The sequence below is a fragment of the Asparagus officinalis genome, chromosome 5, assembly GCF_001876935.1.
Source record: "Asparagus officinalis chromosome 5, Aspof.V1, whole genome shotgun sequence".
NCBI lineage: Eukaryota > Viridiplantae > Streptophyta > Magnoliopsida > Asparagales > Asparagaceae > Asparagus > Asparagus officinalis.
In genome coordinates this window covers 86,594,878-86,614,078 of record NC_033798.1, presented here as the reverse complement: position 1 = coordinate 86,614,078, position 19,201 = coordinate 86,594,878, and the positions used below count along the sequence as shown (strand labels likewise).

General features: G+C 38.0%; 1 protein-coding gene across 5 annotated transcripts in view; it reads right to left on the bottom strand.

The window, feature by feature from the left end:
* LOC109840026 (lysine-specific demethylase JMJ25-like) overlaps nt 5,603–19,201 on the bottom strand; it is a 57,085-nt gene continuing 43,486 nt past the window's right edge. Inside the window, exons 13-14 of one of the 5 annotated variants that reach the window (XR_002246781.1) lie at nt 11,143–11,303; nt 5,603–5,914 (exon numbers count right to left, since the gene is read on the bottom strand). Coding sequence is in view for 1 of the 5 variants with exons in the window: in XM_020408521.1 (XP_020264110.1) it covers nt 5,902–5,914 (13 nt within the window). In the remaining 4 variants the exon portion in view is untranslated. Of the gene's footprint in view, nt 5,915–10,692; nt 11,073–11,142; nt 11,304–19,201 lie in introns of those variants that run through there. The other 4 variants (XR_002246782.1, XR_002246780.1, XR_002246783.1 and 1 more) reach the window with 4 other exon arrangements.

The window sequence follows — 19,201 nt, the reverse complement described above, 5'->3', positions numbered from 1 at the left end:
TTCAATACAAATTACCGCTAAATCTTTAACCAAAATTACCTCCTTTGCTCTCCCGGTCCCCTCTAATCGCTATCCTCATCATCATCATCATCACTGCCAACCACCTCGTCCTCATCATACTCGTCATCATCCCCATCAAGATCATTCACGAGATACACCCCGGGCTCCTGCGGGCCCCTTCGCCTCGTCCTTAAAGGTAGAATGTTCTCCAGGTCAACTTCAACTAGCGGATCGTCGCAGAAATCGTTGTCCTCGCCATTGCCATTCTCGACACCATCCTGGTCGAAATCCGAGTCGGAGTCGAAATCCGAACCCTCCTCCTCTTCAATTACCATCTTGCCCTTCCCCTTCTCCAAAACCCTAGCCTTTTGCTTCTGATCCTCATCATCGTCGCCTTCTTAGAGATCGATTTCGGGATTCTTTGGCTTCTTGGGCTCGCCCTGCACAATGCAGTCGAGGTTGGGCTTGTGCTTTTGGGAGTGGGGACTGCGGTACGAGCACATCTGGACGAAGAGGGTGACGGTGGAGCCGTAGGGGGTGAAGGTCCTCTTGTTGAGGTTGGGGTTAGGGTTAGGGGGCCCCCAAATTTAGGGGGCCATGTGCGGTGGATCAGCCCGCACACCTTCAGAACCGGGCCTGGTATGGATCCCGTCGGGTCGATCTCGGAGAGAGAGATCTGAGAGGAGAGATAGAGGAGAGAGGGAGAGTGGGGCATCATGGGTTTGGTAGACAAGGAGGGAGCAGATAAGGGCAGGCAGATATTTTTGGGGTTAGGGTTTTTTTCCGATGGCGGGGGGAACCAATGAAATTTTTTGGGGGGAACCAATGAAATTTTGGATGCGGCGCGGGGCGTGAATCGAGTGATAGGGTTTGGTTTTTTTATTATTGAATCGAGTGGTAGGGCAGGGTCACCATATACCTTAAACATTATACATTATGTCAAATAGGAATAAGAGATTTCATTACATGTTTGGTTTAATCTATTTTCAGAAGTCAATATTATCTATTAACATAATCTAATTTCAGAAGTCTGAAATAAATGTATATTCAAAAATCGTAAATTGTTTAAATCTTATAAGATTTGTGAGCAATCCTTTATCAATGGGATCCCTTTGAACCTGAATAAATATTAATTGATTTTTAATCTTCATGTGAATTGTGCAAAAACCTATAAAAAGGAACCATCAACCAGACAAACCAAATCCTTATTTCTATCCATACTAGAGCTTTACCTCGTGCTGGACATTTATTCAAAAAAAAAAATCTAAATTGACCCACAATTGTTGACTTGTATATGGACATTTGTTAGACCACTGATATTAGAGGCATGCTCTTTTCTTTGAGTACCCGCCTACTTTTTACCCAAATTCCCACTAAAATTTTCGCCAACGAATAATGAGGATATTATTATTTCCTCGCTGATTGGTTTTTTAACAAGAAAATGATTTTTCGCGAAACAAAATCTTTTAGCGAGGAAGACTTAAATTTGTCGCCGTTGAATTTGGAGGGTTTTACACATTTTTCTACCAAACTAATAATGTGAAAACTATTATTTCCTCGCTAATTGATTCTTTTAACGAGGAAAGGGTTCCTCGTAAAACAAAAAAAAATTAGTAAGGAAACATTCAATTTGTCGTCAATGAATTTAGCGGGTGTTGCACATTTTTCCACCAAATTAATAATGAGGAAACTATAATTTCCTCGCTAATAGGTTCTTTTTGACGATAAAACGGTTTCTAGTAAAATAAAAACTTTAAGCGAGGAAGCCTTAAATTTGTTGCTATTGAAATTGGCGGGTTTTGCACATTTTTTTGCCAAACTAATAATGAGGAAACTATTATTTTCTCGCTAATTGGTTTTTTTAACGAGGAAACAGTTCCACGTAAAACAAAAATTTTAGCGAGGAAACCTTAAATTTGTCATCAATGAATTTGGCGGGTGTTGCAAATTTTTCTACCAAACTAATTGTGAGGAAACTATAATTTCCTCGCTAATAGGTTCTTTTTAACGAGGAAACAGTTCCTCGTAAAAACAAAAACTTTTAGCGAGGAAGCATTAAATTTGTCACCATTGAAATTGGTGGGGTTTTTTTTTCCCGCCAAACTAATAATGAGGAAACTATTATTTCCTCGCTAATTGATTCTTTTGATGAGGAAACAGTTCCTCGCAAATTATGGATCTTCAGCGAGGAAATCATATTTTATCGATGTTACATTTGGCAGGGTTTCCTCTATTTTCTGCCAAAAGAGCAACGATGAAATGCTTATTTCCTCGTTAAGCGTGCATTTCGCGATGAAAAAGTTCATCACCAAAATCTCATATTTCCTCGTCAATAAAATAACTAGTTAGAATCTCATATTTCCTCGTCAATAAAATAACTAGTTAGGAGACCAAATCATGATCATCTTTAGTGAGGAACTAAAATTTTCATCGTAGTAGTTAGGAGACCAAATCATGATCATCTTTAGTGAGGAACTAAAATTTTCATCGTAGAAGGTGGTCTACTATGAGGAAAATATATTTCTCGTAGAAGACCTACTGATATTAACCGAGGAAACAAAAATTTCCTCGTCGAAAGTGATATTTGTTGAGGAAAATAATTTTCTCGCAAAAAAGTTGGTCGCTAAAAGGCCTGTTTGTTGTAGTGTTCTGTGACTTAGTCTCTAGCTTGTCCCTAACATGGTCACTAATATGAACATAAGCTACGCAACCAAATACCCGCAAGTGTGAGAGATTTATCTTTTTTCCACTCTAAATTTTCTCTGAAATCCTAAAATCCAATGGAACTGATGGCCCATGATTAATAAGGTAAGTCGTCGTATGCACCACATCCGCCCAAAATATCTTAGACAGACCTGCATGTAATCGCATGCTCCTGGCACGTTCCGTTAAGGTTCTGTTCATACTCTCTGCAATGTCGTTCTGTTGTGACGTCCCTGGAATAGTCCTCTCTAAGTGAATACCATTCGTAGCACAGAACCTCTTGAACTCTTTCATCTCGTATTCTCCACCATTGTCTGATCTCAGACACTTTACCTTCAGATCTGTCTCGTTCTCCACCATGGCCTTCCACTTCTTGAAGACTCTGAACACCACTGACTTGTGCTTCATGAAGTAAATCCACACCTTCCTCGAGTGATCGTCGATAAAGGTGATATAGTATCTCGAACCGCCAAAAGAAGATACACTGGCTGGACCCCATACATCTGTATAAATCAACTCTAGCTTCTGAGCCTTAGGTGACTTTTCACCCTTCTGAAAACTAACCCTCTTCTGCTTCCCAAAGATGCAGTCTTCACATATCCTGACTTTCACGGAGTCGATCCCGGTTAGCTTTCCCTGTGAATGTATGATCTTCATCCCCTTCTCTCTCATGTGCCCTAGCCTGTTGTGCCATAGATATGTACTCTCTTTACCAGCTACAATTGCAAGGGTGTCACTCACATGTGAGGTGAGATAGAGAGTCCCTAATTTGTTGCCTTGGGCAACTACCATTGTGCCGTTAGAGATTCTCTATGAACCCCCTGTGAATGTCAAAATATAGCCTTCTGTTCCAAGCTGTCCCACTGAAACAAGATTCCTCTTCAGCTTCGATACATGTCTCACGTTCTTCAAGTTCCACTTAGAGCCATTCATCTGAATCTGTACATCACCTTTTCCAACAATATTACAGGGCTCATTGTCCCCCAAATACACTTTTCTAAAGTCCTCTGCTACATAATTCTGAAGAAGCTTCTTATTAGCAGTGGCGTGGAAAGAGGCTCCTAAGTCGATGACTCAAGAATATGAATCGCTGTCCATAGCAAGGATCAAAGCATCTTGCACGATATGAGCCTCCTGCTTACCCGTATTCTTCTTTGGACTCTTACAAATTGAAGACATATGACCATTCTGGCCGCAGTTCCAACACTTTCCTTTGATAGGCCTAACCTTCAAGTTCGACCTCTTCTTCACTGAATTCGACCGATTTTTGTTCTGGTTCCCTTTCTTCTGGCTTCTGCCTCTCTGCTCGAAGTTTAGGGCTGAACCTGAATCTTCTGATTCGGACGCTTTTCTTCTAACCTCCTCAGATAAATTCATACTGACCACCTCACTCAGCTTCAACTTTTCCTTCCCCGCCGAATTGATGATTGTCGTTACACAACCTGCCTAACTATCCGACAACTGCGATAAAAGTAAAAGGGCCCGCACTTCGTCATCGAATGTGATGTCTATGGAGATAAGCTGACTAACAATCGTGTTGAACTTGCTGAGGTGCATCGTGAAGAACCGTCCTTCTGCCATCTTGAGGTTGAAAAGAATTTTTACCAGATGCACCTTGTTTGCTACAGACGGTTGCTCGTACATCTTCGTGAGCGCTTCCATAAGCCCTACCATCGTCTTCTCTTTCAAGATATTGTGGGGTACTGTCATGGCAAGCGACAACTGGATTTTTCCTAGAGCCTTCCTATCCAGTATCTCCCAATCATCCTCTGACTCCTCTTTCTTCTGTCCCTTATCCTTGCCCATCAACGGACGATACATGTCCTTCTGGTACAGATAATCCTCTATCCGCGACTTCCAGCAGGCGAAGACTGAACCGTCAAACTTTTCGATCTTAGATTTGATTTCCTCTGTCATGGTTTTCTCATAAATTGCTGAACGAAGCTCTGATACCAGTTATTGAGGGTTCGAAACAATCAAATCGAACCATTACCCTTCCGGACCTTGTTAGAAAGTTGAGCAAGAAAGAAATTCACCACAAATCAAAGATAAAAACTTGCAGAAATAAGAACAAGGGAGAATACACGAATTTAATGAGGTTCGGCAACGTGCCTACGTCCTCGGGAGCCACACCATACAATCTCTTTGATTAATTGAAAAAGGAATACAAGCACTCAAACAAGGGATTAATCTCTCTGAGATTCTCTCTCATTTCTCTTTCTGATGGTTTTTCACGTTCTCATTAGCCCTAGAAAACATATAGATATATATATGAATCCCAGCCCAAACAAAATTCAAAACATATCAGGAAACTGCCAGCTTGACTCGCGGTAGATTGTCGAACCAGTCGCGGTCGACCGGATAAACGACAGAAACCCAAAACGCCTACAAGATATCTTCGATCAACCGTAGAACCCATCGCGGTCAACCGCGAAAAGTCTAGAGACTTTTCTCAGTTGCGTGCACGTTCGCGATTGACCGACGAGAGCACTGCGACCGACCGTACTACAGTTTTCCTATTTCCTTCGTTTTGCTTCATCTTCTTGATTCGAGCTTCGGCTTCGGCTTCAGCTTTGAATCTACACTTAGACTAACAGGTTTTATATATTTTTAGGTGTAGAAAACATAAATTAAAATGGAAGAATACATACGGAAAAAAAGGAACAGAATGGTTAATAAGGTCTTGGGCTAAATAATAATAATAATTTTAATTTTCCTAGAAATGTGAGCTAAATATTTTTAGCAGATCGCTTTCATGCAGTACGAGTCAGTGTAGACAGGCTTGAAAGTTTTAGCTTGGGCTTGGGCACTTTGTGCAAACAGAGAAATAGGAATATGAAGCAAAAGGAAAAACTATGCACCGGATGGGACAAAGGAACATAACAGACGGGATCAAGCAACGAATATGATATTATAACTGTAAATTATTACAAAATTTTATTCTCTAATCAATGGAGAGACGAGAGATACTTCGATCCTTTTATCAATGCTGGTATCATATTGATATATGCCTTGAGCTGCAGTACTCTTAAATTTAAGATATTCACAATGTCTATTATTTACATTGAAAACCAAAAATGAGTGCTTTTTACATAAATGGTCCTAAAAGATACAGGACTTCAAGCTACAGAAGAACTCCGGGGGCAGACGTTATTTCTATACCTCATCGACGCCAATATTATTAGTTCCTCTTTCTTATCAAGATGAATCCCTACAAGAACATACATGAAACAGTCATTATCAGAATGGAAAAGGAGTATGAAGAAAAGAGAGAACACAATATGTAAATAATAAAGACATAAAACAACAAGTGCTTTGTCACTATATCGCTACCAAGTTCTCAATTTAAGATAAATTTTGTACATTACACACATGATGCTCCTAAAATAGTATGCACAAATTATACTTTGAAAAGTTTTCAATTCATTCCTACTAAGATCTATTTTCCTTCTTAAGTTTTCTTTTTTGAAATAAATGTTGAGATCTAGTTTTAAATTCAGCAGGTATCAAATAAGATATTTGAATAATATATCCCCTAAAAAGCTTTGCCTATCATGTAACCTTCGTTTTAGTCGTCACATATATGCTAACATTTTTTTCCCCAACAGTTCACTATCTACTAGTGAAATCAAAGAGAACATGAAAATAAGATGTTCCTCTCTCCTTATAAATATAAATATAACAGGAAGGTACAAACAAGTTCTTTTCCTTAAATATCCAAGTAAAAAGTTTTTGATAATGAACTTTCCTAATAAAATGCTGGGCATGATTACTAATGTAAGAGAACAATAGCTATTAGATAAGTCTACTGATACAAACATGAATAACTACAGGAATATCAGGGAACTAAACCACCTGTCAAGCTTTATTAGAGTATAATCAATGCAAGAACATCAGTAAATTATTGAAGTCGGTGCCTTTTGTACAACTGGTACTTACTGTTGCAGCGGTGGACAGCTAAATATAGGAGATGTCTATACAAAGCAGACCAGTAACAGAACAACATGTGGGTAATAGAGACAAAGAGAGCAACACAAGGAAAATTTAACGTGGTTAGTCAATATCTTAACCTACATCCACAAGCGAAGACACCAAGATGCCCCAAGTTGAACATGGAACCACATTTTCATATAGCACTGTTCAATGTTACATTAAACGTTGGGCGCTTCTAGGCGTCGGACTTGGCGTCGTAAAATACCAACACATATGCTATCCAAAACTATAATAGTCAATCAAAGATGCATACATACTAGATAGCAATGCATATAATATCTCATATCTAGAAGTTTAGGTCCCAAAATATCAGTAAAAAGACAATCAAACAGGAATATTCTAGACTTTAATATAATGAATTAACAATATGCATCTAATCTAATCTCATCATCATCCATCAACATCATGAAGTTTCTCCTCTACTCCATCATCGCTATCCTCCCCAGAATCCATCTCCATACAATCCTCCTCGTCTGAAACATCATCATCCGAGACAAGAGGCTCTTCTTCTTCATCAATCCTTGAAGTAGAAGCACTTGAAGGTCCTGCTAGCCTAGAACTCCTCCTATTCTCCGCAGTCTCAGCCGCTTCCGATATAGCCTCTACCATCCTCCAAGTAAGGCCTGAGCCCAGATGAACTTCTTCCTCATCATCGAAGGTTGCTCCTTATACGATCCATGCTCGTACCTTACTACAATCATTAGATAGTAGTAAGTTCTTGTTTTTTCCTCTCCTCTTCGTCTGGTTAAGCTTCGAGTTGAACTTCACATAGATAAGTTCCTCTAATCTCTTCGATTCTAACATATTCTTCTTCTTCGTATGGATCTTCAAAAGAAAAAGACACAAATTAGAAAGCACAACAAAGAAAAATTTCATCTTATTCATAAGTTTAGAAATTAGTTTACTTTCTCAAATGTGCTCTAATTTCTTTCACAACCAGAAGAGCTGCTTGTCAAATGAGAAGTTTCATAGCCATATTTTGCATGAGAGGACAATCACCGCCATGCAAATACCACTAATTAGCTACAAAAAACAATATATTATTAGTTGACTCACTATCACAATAGCACAATAGATAACTTACAAGTCATAAATGATTCAATTTCTAAAATTATTTTACCTGGGTTCAAATCCGATTCTCTCTAGCCTTCACCGCTCCAATCCTAGCAAATGAACCATTTCCTTCTCTATACCTCTCAAACTCTGGAGCATGAATTTTAACTTGTTGCTCTACATCAGGATAGAACAACTCCACCACATCTAGAAATCAATCTTTCGCCCTTTTGCAGTTATTCACTAACAACATCCCTATAGAAATAGTAAGAGTTGAGGTAGTAAGAAGCCATATGCAAAGGAGAAAAGAGCCGATCCTTGGACTTTCCATCTATGATATCAATCACGGGCTTGAAATCCTTCTCATTCTTCTTGAAAGCTTGAATGATCTCCTTCTTCATATCTTCAAACATCCCCACCACAAATCCCATTGAGGGTTTGTAGTCACTATCGACTACCCTCAATAATCGAAAAATATGAGCATACACCTTCAAGACCTTGCCCACCGCCGTCCACCAACTATCACTCATAGCAATCGCCTCCACCTTTTGGCCTTTAGCGGTCTTTGCAAGCTTGCATCTCACCCATGCTTCATCGGAGAACATATATCTCAAATTTTCTTTCTTCTCAAGAAGACTCCGCAGAGTCAAAAATGTAGTGGCGAAACGAGTAACTTCAGGTCTCACAATGTCCCTCTTATCACAAATGTGACGCATCATTGACAAAGTCTTGTGATGACTATAGATTAAGACGGTAAGGGTCCTCGCCTTCTCAATTGCTCCTCTGAATAAACTCAACTTCCCAATGCTTTCAAGCAACAGGTCAACAATGTGTGCTGCACAACTAGTCCAAAAAATCCTCAACCTCGCCCTATATAAAAGCTCCTTCGCGGCCATATTTGTAGCTGCATTATCCATGACAACCTGAATGACTTTATCAGCTCCAATCTACTCAATAGCCCCATTAACCCACTCAAATATATATTGCCATGTATGTGCCTCCTCAAAAGTTTCAATCGACTTATGGAAAGTTGTCTCTAATCTGCAGTGGATGTAAAGATTCATTACCAACCGCATCTTTCTGTCCGACCAAGCATCGGTCATAATAGAGCATCCGTTCTTGTCTCACTCTTCGTCATGAGTCTTTAAAGAGACTTGTGTTCTCTCAACAGCTCTTCACAATAGGGGCTCCCTCAACATGTACATGCTGGGAGGTCTGTAGCTCGGTTCATAGTCTCCAATAGCCATGCATACCTTCAAAAAGGAATCCGTGGAGATGGCATGAAAGGGGATGGTATTTTCATATGCCTAGCTAACTGATCATGCACTCAATCTCTCTTCTCCTTCAAGAAAGAATCATTCACTCCTGTCTACTTCATTTTCCCTTTCAACCTCTTCGCTAGCTCTGGATCACTAGCGGTGTAAGCGTCCATCGGCCCAACAATAGGCTCTCTAGACCTCTTTGAAGATCCATCACATGTGGAAGGAGAGATGATTTTATTTTCACCTTTTTCTTTATCACACGGCCTCGTCGTATGAAGTTCTTCTTCAAAGTCTATAGTGTGCCTCTCCTTAGCTTGCTTCTTGTTTGAATTAGCATCAATCACTTCTTGCACCCTATGCTTATCTTTTTCATTAATCTTCAAACACGGTTTGGTGTCCCCCCTTTGCCCTGCAAGATGCTTCTTAAATCGATGGATCCCCACATTCACCTTGTCTCCACATAGTCGGTATTGCACAATATTCAATTTTTTGGGTCCAAACAAAATCCAAACTCCCAACCGATGTCCCCTGAGTTCTTTCTATCTTTCACAAGGGTACGGGGATAATGGTGGAACCCGTAGACTCCTTCGCTGGAGCACCCGACATTCTGAATCACAACAAGTAAACAAACAAACCATTCATATACTTAATATCAAATCATGATAAAGGGATAAACTAAAGTATAAATTATTAAGTATACACTTAAACCAAATATTTTTAACATAAGGTAACAGTAAACTTAAGTTAACAATAAGTTTAAGTTACTGTCAACTAACTTAAATTGACAAAGTCAAAAAATAGATATTTAATAAACTTAAGTTAGTATTTAAGTTACTGTTAACTAAATTGCATGGTTTACAATTACAGTAGCTATATGTATGCTTATACTTCTCAACTCAATTTACAAGTTCATCTCAACAGTGAAAAACTCATTCTCAACTCAAATTACAATAGCTAGCTCTATGTATACATACACTTCTCAACTCAAATTATAAGTTCATCTCAAGTTCTCAACACTGAAAAACCCATTCTCAACTCAATTACAGTAGCTTATGGCCTCTATGTATGCAGTATGCTTATACTTCTCAACAGTCAAAAAATATATATTTAAGAACGCCTTTACCTTGTTACAGAGATGAATGGGCTTCGACTAAACTTATGGTGCTACGAGATCGAAGATGAGGTGTGTGGGGCTTCGACAGAGTTCACGAGGCTTCGAGAGCTTCGAGAGGCGTCAACGAGGCCACGAGAGGTTTCGACAGCTCCGAGAGGCTTCGAAGAGGTCAAGGGAGTTTCGACGGGGTTTCGAAGGGGAACAGGGTTTCGAAAATAAAGAGCTGAGAGAAATTCGTGGCGACTTGGAGTCGGGAGTGAGAAATGAAAATTAGGGTTACTGTTTAGTTAGGTTTGGGTTTGGGTTTGCGTTTGGGTTTGATTATGTTTATTTCTGCAGTTGAATGACCCATTTGGAATTTTTTTTGAAATTGTTGGGGCGGCCCGTTTAAGCGGCCCGCTTAGCTCTGGGCGGGCGCTTAGGCGCTCCCAATGCCTAAACAGCGCCGCTCAGGGTGTTTCAAGATGCCCTGGGCACCGTCTCTGCCTAGGCGGGCGCCTAGGTAGATGCCCAGCGGTCCAGGGCGTTTTTTAAAACCCCTGGCACTGCTTTTCTCTCGTTATTGCTGTCCTTAATATCACTCTCTACCTAATCCACCATATATATCTTGCATATCTTTGCATATATAGCATTAATCTGCAGAGTTCTTTAAACTGCCAAAGAAAACTAGTTGTAAAAAGTACATAACACGAAAATACTTGCTGAGTAATGAAATACATCAAAAGTTTCATTATACAACAAGCAGAAATAACTGACTCCAATAAAAGCTTATGCCAATTATTTGTTTCCATCCAAAGCTTCAAGAGTACTATACAATATTTAGCATTAAAGCACAAACCAAACACAGAGGCAATTGCAGTATCTTGGGATTGGAGCATAATGACTGCAACTCTTTAGCACCTTGATTAGCTCCCTGATAGTTGGTTTGTTCTCTGGTTTCAGAAAGACTAAGCTTTCTAAAAATAACTACAAATGGAAGGACAAAATTACCTATATTTTGCAAAAATAGTAACATACCTGCTGATGAAGAGTGCGTGTGATGTGGAATGGGGCTAGGGCTCCTATCCAAAAAGAGGAGGCTCTGGAATGTGTGCCTTTGACGCCAATCCGGATCCGGTTTGAAAGTGCGAGGTTCTCGATGTTACGAACTTTGACAATTGTCCGAATCTAATCGGGATCTGAAAGGTGGAGCGGGTAAATTTTTAAGCCTTCAATAATTTTTCAGAGCTATGTCATATATGGTGGGGAGTTAACTGGGATCTGAAAGGAGGAGCAGGTAGATTTTTAAGTCTTTGATAACTTTTTGGAGTCGTGTTCATTATGATGAAGAGCTAATTGAACCTCGAACAGCGTTGTAAGGCCGATGGAGCTTCGCCAGAAGAGATAAACCATCGGCAACTTGATTGTTTGACATCATGATTGATTGAAGGACGATCAGAAGAGATTTAATGACGAGGGGAATCAAGTGAATCTTGAGAACTCATCGGAGGTCGTTGTAGACGTCTGTAGTCGGATTTGAAAGACCCAATATATCATCAGGGATCGGCGAGTGCTTTGGTGAACGCAAAGTCAAAGAGGAGGTTTGGTGGTGACTACACACTAGGATTAATGAGGACCTTGAATAAGTTGATGAGATTAAAGAAAGAGAGGGATTTGAGATAATAAACTACACATGCCAAAGACAACCACTTCACATGCTAGAGAAAAAAATCAAAACTCAAAATTTATTCATCAATGTCTTTTATTCATCAATGTCTATCTATCTCTGTGTGAGGATTACACATCTTATTTATAGAAAAAGAAAACATCTAAATACTTAAGGAAACAAATTAAAATCCTAATCAAATCAAAATCTAACGAAACTAAAAGATGAGATCAAATAAAATCTTAACTAATACATGTTTCATTTAAAACACTCGCCAACAATTCCTTGACGTTTACTATACACTTCATTTTCACTTGCTACAACTCGTTGGGTATGGGTCAGGTCTGTTAAAATCTATACCTAGTTCAAGACTATGATTTTAAAGATTGTTAGGGTATCTAGTTCAAAAACAAGTTGTTTTCCAATTTATAATGTACATAAAGAAATATAAAAGGAGAAAATTTCAAAACAGACCCATTTATATCTTTATTCGCCAATATCGATCCATTTCGAACATATTCACAAAAATCGACCAATTTTAACTAGGTCAAAAGATTTCTTTCTTATTAATTGGGGTTGCTAACCCCAACTAATTAGTAATCTGGTTAATTAACATTCTAAATAGTCAGGATTTTGCAACCGTGACTATTTTGAACTGCAGTTTCAACCCCCACTAATAACTGTGTAATTCAACTAGCATCTAAATAGTCGAGGTTGCAACCTCGACTAATTAAAAAGAAGCATTATTTTTAAATCAACCCAGTTTCAGCCAACGCTGCTGACTTGGCAACAATTGGGTCGATTTTTGTAAATAAATTTGAAATGAATCGATTTTGGGGAATAAAAATGTAAATGGGTTCATTTTAAAAATTCTCCAATATATAAAATGTCACTGAATAAAAAAGACATTATCGACCTCATGTAAATAATTAGTTTTAATATATTTATATAGTTGTGTCCTCATAACCTACCTTTTACAAATTTACCGTATCCCGTGTTGGGAAATACCCGCAGGAGCTACGTTAAACCCTTTAAGCAGCAAGAAAACACAATAGAGAAAAATACACCAAGATTTAATGAGGTTCGGCAGCTGCATACGTCCTTGGGAGCCACACAATTAATTTCTTATTAATCAACAAGAAATCACAAAGCAAGAGCAAATCTCAAACTTGAGATCCCTCAATAAATGCTAATTATTACTGTAGCTACAGTAAGAAAATCCCCTTCTAAAATACCAATTCCCTCTCTTAAATTCTCTCTTTTATTTAATTCCCGTCCTCAAAATCTCGTGAGCTGAATGAGAAAAGAGAGATCGCGAGAAAGGAGAGAGAGAGCCGCCGCCAGAGGAGAAAACGCGTGAGAGAGAAAAAGCAGCCACGTGTTCTTGAGCTCTGGGTTTCCCTTTTATAGACACGACCTCGCCTGCTCGAGCTCGCCTAACCTCGTCGAGCTCGCCTGCTCAACACTCGAACTTGCCTGCAACCCTTCGTCGAAACCTCGCCCGAACTAAGGTTTGGATCTACACCCAAACTAACATCCCGTATCCGTATCCGCATCCATAGCCACAGTTGTACCATCACCTATTTCTATGCAACATAGGTAACATAGGCCATCTGCTATGTTCAATCAGATGTTTAGTTAGGTAATATCTTAACTACAACTTTGCCAAAACAGAAATTTTCACCTTCATGCAACAAGGTGGACACGATAAAAATCTATTTTTCATCTTGAGAGGAAGCAATATTACAGAAACACTAGTCTGCTCTGCACAGTGGATTCAGCGCCCAACTGCAAGGCGGCGCTCTTTTGCCTTTTCAAATTATGGCTAAGAATAACTTCATATGTTAAGATCAAGGACTAGACTATACAATATTGCAAAAACACTCATAAAATATTGCAAAATAGAACCAATACTAGTGATGAAAAATACCAAAAAATTCATGAAGATTTACCTCAGGCGACAAAGGATGGTCAAAGAGGGAACAGAGAATGCAATGAGAATGGTGATGCAATGGCAACAACGATTTGCGATGGCAACAACGACGTAATGTTAGACGAAGAAAACAAAATATATATAGCGCATCAAGCAACGAAAGCCCACTTGGTGACAGCGATGATGATGACTTGACGACGGTGGAGGATGCTCGGAGTTGGAAGCCTGAAGGAGGTTAAGGAGAGGCAACGAAGGAAACCCGACGACGGCCAGAACAAAATGAGAGCGACTTTGAGTGAGAAGGACCCAACATTTTTAGGGGTTTGAACGGAAAGGGGTTCGAGAGTGTTTTGTTAAGGTATTTGTTTCACTTTTTTTTTCTTGGATATAGGGTGGATTTCAAGTTTTGGGATGTAAAAAGTGTTTTTTTTTAGTTTTGGGATTCCATAAACTTTGTTTGTTTTAAAATTAATTTTGGGATATTGAATCTCTAAATTATAAAAAAATAATATATTTTTAGGATTTGTGAAATCCTCCCTTTTGTTTCAACTTTTTTTTGGGATATAAGGTGGATTACAAGTTTTTTGGGTTTTAGAATTCCATAAACAATGTTCGTTTCAAAACCAATTTTGGGATATTGAATCCCCAAATTATAAAAAACTATTATATTTTAGAATTTGTGAAATCCTATTTTTGAGAGAGGATTTGGGTTGGTTATTGCACCTATATATTATAAAAAAAACTATTATATTATATTATATTAGCATGCTATACTATAAATAAGTAATATAATATAAAATTAATATATTATATATAATATTATAATAATATAATATTTAATATAATACATCTATTCCTCTTATTAATAATAGACCAACGAATCACTGTTCATGCTGTAGTAAATGCTGTCAATAATATATTATATATATTACATAATATATATATGAATATATATATTATATATATAATATATATAATATAATTATATATATATATATAAATGATATATATATATATAATAAATTATATTATATTATTATATATATAATTATTTATCACTCCTATTATAATATAAGATTAATAGTATTATCACCCAAGATCGCTTCTAATCCGATGCTGTTCACAATAATTATATAATATAAGATTAAGACCAGGCAAATGTTACAATAATTAAGTATAATATAAATATTAGTTATATTAATATATAATATTATAATAATATAATATTTAATATAATACATCTATTCCTCTATAATATAGAGAGACCCAAGAATCACTTATTCATGCCTGTAGTAAATGCTGTTAGTTAAATTACGTAGCATTATATATATATGTTATACATTATATAGAATATAGTATTATATATTGATAATAGTAATATAATATATATATATATATATATTATAATATATGCATATATAATATACGATTAAACATATATAATATAATATATATATATTATATATTATGATATATATAAATAATATGTTATATATATATATATAGAAGAGAGAGAAAATGGCGTATGCCTTGCTACCAAGCCACAAAAAATTGTCGGCTCTGGTAGGTGCAGGTGTCACATCTCCCTCCACTCATTCAATGTGGAACCATATTTCACGATGGTAATGATGTGGATGGAGATAGTGACCATCACTACCAACGCACAAAACTTTGCTGCTGGTGGCTTTCAAGCATACCATATTTCTCATATATACTATATATATATATACTATATAATATATTATATATATATATGAGAAAAAATGGGAAAAACTTGGCTACCAAGATAACTTGGGTAGTGAGTGGCCTAATCTTAATCGCCTAACATCTACCACTTAGATGTTGGGTGAAGAGTTGGTTGAGGGCACTATCTACGACGGTGTGATTGTTAGGGGCAAGATTTAGCGTCACATCACTAACCAAGTAACTTCGCCGTACCAAGTTTCTCTTATTTTCTCTCTCCTCTCTCTCTCTCTATATAATATATATATATATATATATATATATTATATATATATATATATATATATATGTTATTAAAATACTATGTAATATTATAATATATATGTTGTACTATTATATAATATAGTATGTGATATTGCATAATAATATATAATAAATATCATAAAATAAATTATGCGTATAAATTACAAATTATAGTATTCCAACTCCCAAAATATTGATGAAACAAATAAAATATTACAAATTATAGTATTCCAAATCCCAAAATATTGATGAAACAAATAAAATATTACAAATTGTAGTATTCTAAATCCCAAAATATTGATAAAACAAACAAAATTTTAGAGATCCCAAAACCCCCAAAAAAATTTATAGATTTCAAATTCTATGGTGAAATCCATATCCATAAATTTTGGGATTTGAAACAAACACCCCCTAAATGGAAGCACGCTTGATTTTAAAATCAGACCCAAAACTATATATTTTTCATCGGCAAAGGCTCGCTTAATAGGCCGCTCAGATCTAGTCAGAGCTAGGTGCCTGCCTAGGCACTTAAACATGCCCAGAGACCACCGCTCCACCAATTTCAAGATGCGCTGGCACCGCTCCACCAATTTCAAGATGACCGCTTATTAAAATATGGATACTATTGGTGAGCACGGTTCGATTCGGGTCGGTTTTTACCAATATTTGAACAACCGAACCGAACCACCTACAATTCAAAACCGAACCGAACGGGTCGGTTTTTACCAATATTTGAACAACCGAACCGAACCACCTACAATTCAAAACCGAACCGAACCATTGCAAATCGGTTCGGTGCAACCGAACCGAACCACCTACAATTCAAAACCGAACCGAACCATTGCAAATCGGTTCGGTGCGGTTCGGTTTGGTTTGTTCGGTTCTAACTTCATCAAGTATAACTTCACTTTAATTTATCTTTTATATATTCTTATTACCTTATGCCAGCATGTATTTATTTTTTAACTTCACTTTAATTTATTATTCTTGCTCATGTATGTATACTGTTTTTAAGTGAAGTAACTTGTCCTTTTGGATTAAATACTAGACTCTAACGTTGTAATTTTTTAGTAACGGACTTGCTTTGTCTTTGGGTAAACGGGTAGGGTTTGAGGCAAGGGAATATATTCGGTTGGTTCGGGTCGGGTCGGTTTGAAAAATTATCAACCCGACCCGAACCACCTTACTCATAAAACCGATTTTTTCGGGTCGGTTCGGGTCGGTTCGGTCGGTTTTTTCGGTTTGAACCGAACCGTGCTCACCCCTAATTTTCGGGTCGGTTCGGGTCGGTTCGGTCGGTTTTTTCGGTTTGAACCGAACCGTGCTCACCCCTAATGGATACGAAGTATTGTTGTTATCAGAGTCTTAAGAGTTTTTTTAAGGGTCAATTTGGTGTTGCCGAAGCTTAAAATAAATAGTTTATATAAGTTATATAAGTAACATATAGGAGCAACCTATAAACTTACTAAAAATATTTATTTGATAAATAATATATTATAAGTTGTTTCTAAAAACAGTAAGATGTTTGGTAAAATTGTAGTTATTGTACTTAACGACCATTTTAAGTGAAATTGACCACATAGACATAATTTTAGCTACTTGTTTATTGATAGTAAAAACCATAACTTTATAGCAGTAAGGTAATATTGTCAAAAGCTAAAAAAATATATATGGTATAAAACCTAGAAAATACAACAAATGCACTTAAAAGCTCAAGTTGCTTCTAAAAGAAACCCCGGGGAGGTTTTAATAAACATGTAAATTGTTTTACTAAATATCATTATTGACTGTTTTTGTAAAACATAAGCAGAAGCCGCCTAAAAAAATTTCTAGCTTTCTTTATATTTATTGTTGATTATCACTTTATTAAGCTAGATTTTATATTAAAAGTTTAGTTCTTATTATTGCTCATTGATCACACACACCACCTATTGAGCTTTTAACATTTCATACATTATATTTGGGTTGTGGTGAGTGATTCTTTGAGAGTGAGCTTAATTGAGTTCTCATTTTGTTAGAGAACAAATACTTGTATTTGAACTTATTTATCGAGAGATTACTTTGTAATACACAAGGACACTTAGAGAAATGGTTGGTGAGAGATGGGGCCAATTCCAAGAGGAGTGGCGTCGGTTGTAAATCCTAGGAAGAAGTAATTCCGAGCACTTAAGGAATGTGACACGGGCTAGGCGAACACTTACAGGGTGTATTGTGTGATTATAATTGTGTGAGTTGTAAATGTTTATCGGTGAGCGTTGAAAACCGATTGTGTAGTTGTTTGAGTTGATAGTGAAAATTCTCCTCGAGTGTGAGGAGCGGAGACGTAGGTCGAGGGTGATCGAACTTCGTGGTCATATTGTGTGTTTACATTTGTTTTTGGCGTACTCTTTTATTTGGATCTTATTGCTCATATCTTATACTCATTGTTTATATCGCCTTTGTTTAATTACATATCCTTGCAAATAACTTGTTGAATATCATATTTGCTAGGATAGATTGTTAAAAATGACATTGAAATCAGATTAGATTAGCAAATACCCTATTTACCCCTATCTAGGATACTTTCACATGCTCCAAGTTTCGGAAGCGGTTATCTGTCGATGCTTCCCCATCACTCTTTCAGGAAGTGCCAAACTCTGGTGGAATGCTCTTGAGAAGAAGTCCATCAGCAGCTTCCAACAACTCACCTAGAAGTTCATCCACCACTTCCTAGCTGACACCAAGCAAAAGCTACCCCCTCATATGTTGATCTAGATGAGGCAGGGGCCCGGAGAGAGAGAGAGCCTTCGAGCCTACTTCAAAAGGTTCCAGACGAAGAGGCTAGAGGTTAACGACCCAAAGAGTGCAGTTGCTATGTCCACACTCGTGGTCGGCTTGTAGAGCAATGAGTTAGCCGACTCGCTTGTCAAGAAGCCAGTCGCTAACTACGAGCAGTTGATGACCAAAGCTCACGGGTATATGGACATGGAGGATGCACGAGCCTACAAGGCGCAGCCACAGCTTCAACAACACCAACAATACCAGCCACCCTGTCGACTCTAACAGCAGCACCGGTGGTGGCACTAACACCAGAGTCGGGCATAAGCCCCCTTGCAAGTCAGGAGTGGCCAAGAGACCCTCCGGGAGTCGACTCCCATTCCAATCGATCCAACAGGAGGGACCGACAGAGGGACCAGCCGCCAAGACCAGCCATCACAGTCCTCAACACCTCCCTCGCAATAGCTCTCACGATGGTTCAGAAGGAGAGGCACCTCAAGGAGCCTGCTCCTAAGATGACGTCGAATCCCAAGAACCGCAACATGAGGCAATTTTACCGTTGCCACAAGGACAACGATCACCTCACCAATGGCTGCCGAATCCTTAAGAGGGATATCAAGGAGTTGATCGAGAGAGTGTACTTGAAGAATCTCGACTCTCGAAGGGATCGTAGGGAAGTTCCCCCAGCTAAGGAGGATAGGAGATCCCGCTCGCGGTCGCCTCGTCCTCAATCTCACCAAGACAGCCCACCCGCG